Below are 9,251 nucleotides of genomic sequence, written 5' to 3'. Positions count from 1 at the left end.
CTCCACAAGTTGCAAGTCAACAGATGAACACTTTGCTCCAAACTTTACGCACGCATGTGCTCCATCGGATGTGCTTGCCAACGGAATTGGATACTTTTTCTTTCAGCCTTTATTGTTCATTTAAACTTCAATACACGCTTGCATTTTTGTAAACGTTGTATACACCGTTTTCCTGGTGATTTTTGTTTATTAGAGCCGACGGATGCAGAATAATTCATAGAAAAAGAAAAGATGAACGACCTGATAACATGCCTGCTGCTGGCGCTATGTAGCAGCGTGCATAGGCTCCGGGCATCCCCTGCATTCGCGGAGGGCAACAATGGGTCGGATGACAGCGCCTCGACCCTGGCCTTTGTGTTCGATGTGACCGGCTCCATGTACGACGACCTGAAACAGGTGATTGATGGCGCCTCGCGGATCCTGGAAAAGAGTCTCAGCCGAAGGACCAGACCCATTAAAAACTTTGTTCTGGTTCCTTTCCACGACCCAGGTACTATTCCTGCCATTAGATTTGAAGTCTGTCTGTCTGTCTGACTGTCTGTCTGTCTGTCTGTCTACCTCTTATTCTTTTTTCTCTCATTCTAACTAATACTCACACATTCCCTCCTATCTCTCTCTGACTCTCCAATTCTCTCTCACTCATTCTCTCTCCCTCCCTCTCTGTCGATCTCGTTTTCTGTGACCTACCTACCTACCTACCTACCTACCTACCTACCTACCTACCTACCTACCTACCTACCTACCTACCTACCTACCTACCTACCTACCTACCTACCTACCTACCTACCTACCTACCTACCTACCTACCTAACTTCCTATCTACCCATCAACTTTGACATTGATGATTTGGTCTAGCCCAAAATTCACACTGCAGTAGTGTAGCTGTTAAACAATGTATTTCCATTCAATTTCCTCTTTATCCCTGATAAATCAGGGGTCAGTTCCAATACACATCCATACAACTGCACGGAAAGTGACGATAGTTCTGTTCAACCGATGTGTCTCAACACTATTAGGTGACCAAACCCGCCAATTCCAACCCCCTAATGCTGGGCGCCAAGCAGGGAGGCAATGGGTATCAATGTTGTAAATCTTAAGTATGTCTTAGCTTAGGCTCGAACCAGCGACCTTCCAGTCTTGGGAAAGGTGCCCTGTCAAACTATGTATTTGAGCTCTTGTAAGTTACTCTTTGAGGTTCCTGTTGTAAGAGGCATTTTGAATTGTCAAATGGACCAAAAATAGGTCCAGGTAAGTCTGCGCACGCCTTCCCTATTATATTGAAAATTCCGGAGTTTAAAGAAATGAGTACTCTTATGGGGGAGGGTATTTGGGCCTGATGAGAAGCATATGCTGTCTGCCTGTGCGTAATTACCCCAATCACCCTCCCATGTATACCCCCTTCACCAATCGCTATCCTCCACAAAAAATTGCAGGAGCCAGCATGAGGTGGTACTGGTGTTGGGAGCATGGAATGTTCTGGTGGTTTGTCTAAACCTCAAACATGAATGTGGCCAACCCTTGAGGACCTTGTAAAAATCCAGAGTCGCTAAGAAGCTGTAGTAGCTGACAAAGAGGTGCTATGGGTTTGTCAGACATTTACGGGAACATTCAAGGAGTCCAGTTCTACTGTTAAGTAACTAAACAAAAATGGGGAACTTGCTTCCCTGGCTGGATGCACAGCTGCAAGTGCTGTGTTAAATGCTCAGGTCTTGAAATGATCTGCATTTATATAGCGCTTTTTAAGTCAATGAAGACATCCCAAAGCGCTTTACAATGTGCTTCACATTTACCCATTCACACATACTCACACACCAATAGCGGCCGTGCAGCCATGCAAGGCGCCAACCTGCTTATTGGGGGCATTAGGGGTTCAGTGTTCCCCCCCAAGGACACTTTAACATCGGGAATCGAACCTGCGATCTCTTGATCCCAAGACGAGCGCTCTACCTCCTGAGCTAATGCCGCCCCCCCTTGATTGACAAACATTTTGCAAAAATTCGCTAACTTGATTGCAAATACAAACAGGTGCTGTTTCGCTACATAAATAATTGTTTTTGCTTTTTTGTTACTCTGTCTCCAAGACTTTAATTAGCCATTTTAAAAAAAATAAACAATCCAACAAACAAGCAAACGCTAAAGCGATTTGAAACTTCAAGGAATAGGTCAAATACAATGCATCATGGCTGTAAAGATCCTCTCTGTTAACATTTGTGGGACCACCTCAAAAAGCCTTTTAAGTTTCTTAATGGTCTGAGTGTATATCTGGAGGCAGCTGCAAAAGGGAGACTGCAATGTTTTAACAACAATACTCCTCAAATCGGCATTTCCTTGCACTTCGGTCATAAGGGTGCGCTGCCACATTCAGTGCTGCTGACCCAGCTCAAGGAAATGTTGGCTTGTGTTGTCATTAAAAAGGAGGAATATCAGAATATCAGGATGCAAGCTGCTAGGTTGATACTTAACGATGTGGACATTTGTCCTGGGTCTGGAACAAAAGTTGAAAATAGAGTATACAAATGACCATAAAATGTGACAATGCACAATACGTAACTTAAATTGTTGATTTATCATTGTTCCCCAAAGTTAAAGCATTTTATATGAAAATTGTTTGGTGAGGCCCTTTTCGGTTCTATCTGGTCTGTTTCTTCACCACATATGACAAATCTTTAAATAAACGCTTGGTTGAGTTCTTAAGGATCCCTGTCTCCTTCCTTAGGGATAAACAGTAAATTATGTTCTAACTACAAAACAATAAGCACATTTCCGTGCAATATTTGCTTTCTTTTCATCCTTGCAGATATCGGTCCAGTGTACGTCACTACTGACCCTAAAAAGTTTCAGCAGGATCTTCGAGAGCTGTTTGTTCAGGTGGGAGCAGAAGACATGCTGCGATTATTGCACCGTTAATGCACCACAATATTGTCTCGGGCCTCATGCTAGTGTACGGTGTTGGGATAGGGGCAGTTTAATTCAGTGCAAACAATAGTTTGATCCCTAAAGTAATGTCAATTTCAAGTAGTAATTTTCTTTAATTTAGAATTGGCCACTTGAACAACTGTGGAAGTAGAAAACTTCATATTGTTCAGTTGTTTTGGGGAAAGAGAATTTTGTGGTTACAACCTAAACAGGGTGGAGGTGACTGCCCTGAGATGAGTGTTGGAGCCATTAAGAAAGCCCTGGAGGTTTCTCTTCCTGGATCCTTCATCTATGTCTTCACCGACGCCAGAGCAAAAGATTATCGCCTCAAAAGAGATGTTCTGCAGCTGGTGCAACTCCGACAGTCACAGGTAAATAATAAGAACCTTTCATTGTGAGCAAATCAGCTGCTCAGATTCTCAAAGTTTATATCATTACTTTGGATTTTCAACAAGGCACAAAAGGGATGTGATGTGAGCTTTTGGGTTTATGAGATAAATTCAGAGACTGTGTACAGTCGCAGCACAATCGTATTGGTGTGCCACAAGAAAATGACAACAATTTTATAAATATTTGCAAAAAGCCCACCATTTTTATTAGTAATTAATAGTATTTGTGCGGTCTTCCTGTGATTGTCTGAATAATTCCATGAGTAAGTTGCAGCAGATTGCTGTTTGGTATGTACTTTGAGCAATTTTAAACTGGACTTTAACATTAGAAATTCAAACTCAACAAAGGGCCAAAGAAAAATAATTGGATGATTACTGTTTAGTTTTACCATTATTTTTCTTTTTCACTGTAAAATTGTGTGACCATTTTTATTTTGCTACAAACTTGTTTTTCCAACAAAACAAGAAAATACATTTTAAATCAGCTAATTTTTTTCTGTAATAATAACAATATTGTTAATAGTAATAACAATAACAATCCCAAATCAGTTGTGCAATCACTCGACAATTAGGGATCTAGATGCCATAGGAAAGGCTTTTAATTGTATCTCTTCGTCACACTATTTCTATTCATGGTACAACTTTATACAAGATTGTTTTGGCTGACTTCATTTTTACATTGCTCCATTACAACGTTGTACAATGTGACGCCGTGAAAATAGTCTCATCTCATCTCATCTCATTAGCTGCACCGCTTATCCTCAGTAGGATCGCGGGGGTGCTGGAGCCCATCCCAGCAATCATCTGGCAGTGGGCAGGGGACACCCTGAACTGGTTGCCACCCAATTGCAGGGCACACAGGGACAGACAACTCGCTCGCTCATTCACACCTAGGGACAATTTGGACCGGCCAATCCACCTGAAATGCATGTCTTTGGAATGTGGGAGGAAACCGGAGTGCCCGGAGGAAACCTACGCAAGCACGGGGAGAACATACCAACTCCGCACAGTAGGCTGGTAGCTGGATTTGAACCCACAGAGGAGGTTCCCAAGACCTCAGAACTTTGCCGCACATGCGCTAATCACTGCCCCACCGTGCTGCCCCCGTGAAAATAGTGATAGTGATAATAAGATAAAATCCAGTTTCTTTTCCAGTGTCATCTCAAACACCAGTGGTGTAATGGCTAAGGATCTGCGCTGTCACTGCGGCGATCTGGGTTTGATTCCCGCTGCATCCAATACTGATTAAATGAAATCAGCTGTATTTATTGACTGATTATGGTAATATACTGGTGTAAAACCTTGGTTGTTTTTTTTTATTGAATAAAATGCGTGTAATCATGAATAAGTACGGTAAAGGAATAATTAAGGCGATTTGTATTTGTTCTGTGTGGCCCAGTACCACTCAAAACACGCCAGTACCGGTGCATGGCCTTGTGTTTGCCAACCACTGCTTTAAATGAGGAAAACGATCTGCCAATGGCACAAGATAAACTGTTGCTGTACAGTATCTTCATTATGTATATAATCTCACTCTTTTCTATCTGAGAGTATTTACTCACCTAATAATTAGTTGATTAAACTAAATTGCCTGAATCATTCTAATGCCGAGAATAAAAGGACATGAATAGAAAGGCATGACAAAGACATACATTCCAATGAATAGGATTTTTTAGGTCTCCGCATGACAAAAGGCATTGGTGGCACCCTAAAGGTGTCAGAATGTTAGCTCGGGTCAACAGTAAGTGCTTTTGTTTTTATCTTGTTGCCAGGTGGTTTTTGTTCTGACTGGGGACTGTGGTGACCGCTCACAGCCCGGCTACAAGGTCTACGAGGAGATTGCAGCCACATCTTCAGGACAGATTTTTCACCTGGACAAGCAGCAGGTCAACGAGGTGAGAACATGACAAAGCTACATACACACAGACCAGAAAATTAGCCTTGTTGATTGGGCAATAAAACAACGGGATACTGGGGTGGGTCGAAACATGGGGGCTGGCAAAATCTGGCAGGACCAAGGATATGGTGCTCAAACTGGTATTGTTCCGGTATCAGACACCTGATCATAGTATACGAGAGTTCAATCCCGATTGATACCATCAAAATGATTGATTATTTTAAGCATTTTGAGGGAATCCGACCAATGCCAAGTACTTTTAATGCTTTCTATGAGCTATCTGTCGAAGACCGACACTGGAATTCTGCCTATCAACACAGCAGCAGTCAGGGCAGGGCAGAACCTGAGTTCTGTGTTTTGGTGGCCTCCTGAACCTGTGAACTCAAACATGCCTATATGTGTGTTAGGGTGGGTGGGGTGTTTTGTGGTAGGGTTAGGTAGTTCTGGTTTCCGTCAAGTTGTGCATGCAAGTTAGTAATCATGCGTGCCTAGGTGGGGCATTTTATCCTCACTCAATAACTCTTTGAAAAGATGAAATGCTTTATTGTGCATTTCCCAGCATTGTACGTATCTTTGATGTTTAAAATGTTGTGTCTCTTATGGAGGAATAGAAGTAAAAACTCAGTTTAGCTAAAACAACTCAAATTTATTTGACGTTTACTGGAGCTTGTCATCATTTAAATCCGCGGGTTTTCTCACATTTAATTTCCAGAGTTCTTTATCAGGTGTCTTGTTGGAAAGTGGTTTAAACCAATGTCAATTATTTAAGCCCTAAACTATGGTTAACATGTCAGACCTAAGGACTCTAGAGATCATTTTAATAATCCTTAATCAAATCAAATATTCTCTGCCAGGTCTCAGTTTATGGTCAAAATGGAATGAACATGTACAGAAAACAAGATTATATTACTCTAATCCCAGGATACGATCTGTCAGGATATGGCTCAGTCCAACAGCTGCCTGAATAAGCCATTTGGGTTCGCTTTTCACACAAGAACTCATTGTCACTTTTACAGTTTTGCATTCCTTACATTCTGCAATTTGATTGATTATAAATGATTTAAAGTGCTTCTTAGAATGCTGCTCAGATAGTATATTAACACTGTATGGTACACTTTTAAATGGTAAAACTATGAAATCAGAAGAAGCACAGAGCTACCAGTTCTCAAACGGAGGTACATGAACCCCTTGGGGTACTCAAAGGCACTCCAAAATGTACATGATATGAGGAGCATGACAAAAAAAACATTTACTGGTATATTGCCTATGTAGAGAAAAATGGGTATTCATATCTTATTTATCAACTCTCTGGGGAATTTTGCTGCTGCTAAATGTTATTGCGCTATGTTTCATTGCACTATTGTTATGATGCACTTTTTAAAATAAATTTAATTTTACTCTTTTTAAATATTACATGTTTAACCTGGAGTGCTATGTCTAACCTTGTAAATGTTAATCAAAAACAATAAGGACAATTCAAATTCTAATTATATTTTTAAATGTACTTAAACAGAATCATCCATATTTTTATTTATATGAAATAAATGAATGTTACAATCCTCTCAGGAGATTGTACATTGTAAATTGTACATGTTATATTGAGAAGGCTACACTTTAAAAAACAGTTGTGTTAAAAGAATAAGCCAGTTTGGGTTAAGAATGGACCTATCCAATACTTGGGTAAATTTGCCAACAATGTAAAATAAGAGGTCTTCTACCATCTTCTCAAATAGTTTATTTTGTTTACAATAATTGTGTTGTTTGTTTAAAACAAAAATATAGTGTACATTTTTAACCGACCTCACAAGTGGGTGTTTTTATTTGTAACAACACAAGAAAATAATAAACCACACATGCAATGGATCAGTCCTCAGTTTTCTTATTTTCTAAAAAAAATAAGGCCATTTTAAGTTTAAATTGTTTTAAATATCTCAAACCCAAAATTATTTTTCATTTGTAAGGGAAGTATTTTTTTTTTTTTGCAAATAAAATTAAAACGGGGTTCATTATAAAATCAGTTGAAAAACATTCCCCTTAGAGTGTTAACATAAGTTAGATGTATGTTTTTGTTGTGTTGACATATACACACAATTGATGTCATTCCCTCATGATATTTTCCTTTGCTATGGGAATTTGTTTCCTTGTGATTGTTTTAGAATAATTAAATTGAGCTAATATTGATCCTTGGATTCTTTTCTGAATGTAAACAATGGCTGGGCAGCAGGTGAATTTACAAATGCGATCTTGGCAGGTATTGTGCACCTCAATTATTCTGGGGTCCATCTGGGATTGATTTGCTCTAATAGTCCTAAATTAAAGTGGGGGATGCTTCTTTCTAATACTCATTGAGTTTGTATACAAAAGTGACCCTTGCCAAATAAGGGGTCCGCAGTCAAGCAGTGGTTGTTAAACACCTGCACTGCAAATTTACTCAAGACAGCTGAATATTTTAAGTGGGGTCAGGCCAATTGATTACAATGGAGTCCCAACAGTAAATTTAACCCATCTGTCATGCTTCCATGCATAGCAAATGCAGTCTTTTCGAGAGCCTTGCAAACTTGTTCAACTGAGACACTTCGGATGATGTTTCAAATGACCTTTGATCCTTTGATTCGCACTAGCTGAAGTAGGGCGTAGCTGCATGCTTCAGGTGAGCACTGTAGCATGAACGGACGTACTCCCTCGTCTGTTCTCCACTTGTTTTCATCACTGATGTAAGGGTAAACTTATACATGCTCTTCCCGTGCAGTATTGTGGCGGAAACAGACACAAATCAGTGCGAGATGTTGGTCCTCTTTTAGCAGTGTCTTGTTTTGCAGGTAATTAATGCACACATGGCAGACATTACAGCTGTTTCCAGTTGTAAAATGTCAAAAGGAACCAGCTGCTGTCAGCGCTAGGTAGACTTCGTAGACATCACCGTGTAGGACTAATAATTTTATTATCAAGGGTTTCTTTGTAATGGATTTTCTAAAAAGGCTGAACAATGTGTTACATTTGGCAGCCTGTCTAAAGGCCCTGTGCAGGTTTTTCTATTGCTACAAATGCAGCATGCCCACAATACCTCAGTGTACAAGTTCAAAACAAACACTACGCAGCAGTTGCTGCTGGTTAAGCAGTTCAAAAGTGGAGGACGGTGGGTCCGTTGTGACCAACAGAATGAGACTGGGAAATCTCAGTGTTTTCATTTAGCATACAACAAAAAGAAAGTGCAGTCTAGCACCTGTCCAAACTGTTATTCTATACTGCAAGATGTTTTTCTTCTTGTGGGGAGCTGCAGAATAGAGGCTATAGGCGGCTTCTGATGACTGCTTTTGCTGTTGAATGTAATGAAGCCACCAGACAGAGTTTTAGATCTTTTTAAACCGGTTTGGATGGAATTAGTAATAACCTCATGTGCAGACAAATGGAAAATGCCTGAACTGATTAAATAAATATGGTTGATTTTGTGACACGACCATTATACGACCACTTTCTTTTCTTTTGTATAACTGTCAGATTTTATGAGAGACGTTATGCAGGCACACTCTCAAGTACTCACTTGAAAGTGTAAGGTTATCAGTCTGATAGCAAAGCGGTTAAAAAGACACATCTGAGGAATAGACTTGTGGTGGTGATGAAAAAAAGTCCAAGATAGAGATCAGTCTAGGACTTGGGTACAGAAGAGATTCACACAGAAAGGTTACAGTCTCCCTTCTCCTCCCTTTATCCCATGGAGAGGGGAACCTTTGCAGGTAAAGTTTGACTGACAACAGCGTCATTATAAAATGTCATATTCTTCTTGGTTTCTTTTTTCTGTTTTGGCTAGGTTTTATTGTGGGTCGAGGAGACCGTTCAGGCGATGAAGGTCCATTTACTGTCTTCAAATCATGACAATGCCCAGGAAAACTTGTGGGAAGTGCCTTTTGACCCCAGCCTGCGTGAAGTCACTGTGTCACTCAGCGGGCCTGCTCCACAAATTGAGCTCAGAGATCCGCTTGGTATACAATAATGCAGTTTCACTTCAATAATCAGTATTTTCCAAATTAAGGAATGAATACAAACCAATT

At 40.3% G+C, this 9,251-nt stretch overlaps 1 protein-coding gene across 1 annotated transcript in view; it reads left to right on the top strand.

The window, feature by feature from the left end:
* The first annotated feature begins 231 nt into the window (after nucleotides 1-231).
* The window catches only part of hmcn2 (hemicentin 2), a 72,182-nt gene continuing 63,162 nt past the window's right edge, over nucleotides 232-9,251 (top strand). The window contains exons 1-5 of the mRNA XM_088335423.1: nucleotides 232-490; nucleotides 2,798-2,868; nucleotides 3,129-3,287; nucleotides 5,078-5,200; nucleotides 9,011-9,182. Coding sequence (XP_088191549.1) covers nucleotides 232-490; nucleotides 2,798-2,868; nucleotides 3,129-3,287; nucleotides 5,078-5,200; nucleotides 9,011-9,182 — 784 coding nt within the window. The remainder of the gene's footprint in view (nucleotides 491-2,797; nucleotides 2,869-3,128; nucleotides 3,288-5,077; nucleotides 5,201-9,010; nucleotides 9,183-9,251) is intronic.

This window comes from Urocampus carinirostris, chromosome 5 (assembly GCF_059441175.1).
Source record: "Urocampus carinirostris isolate Australia breed hairy pipefish chromosome 5, RoL_Ucar_1.0, whole genome shotgun sequence".
Taxonomy (NCBI): domain Eukaryota; kingdom Metazoa; phylum Chordata; class Actinopteri; order Syngnathiformes; family Syngnathidae; genus Urocampus; species Urocampus carinirostris.
This window is presented reverse-complemented; position numbering and strand designations above follow the sequence as displayed.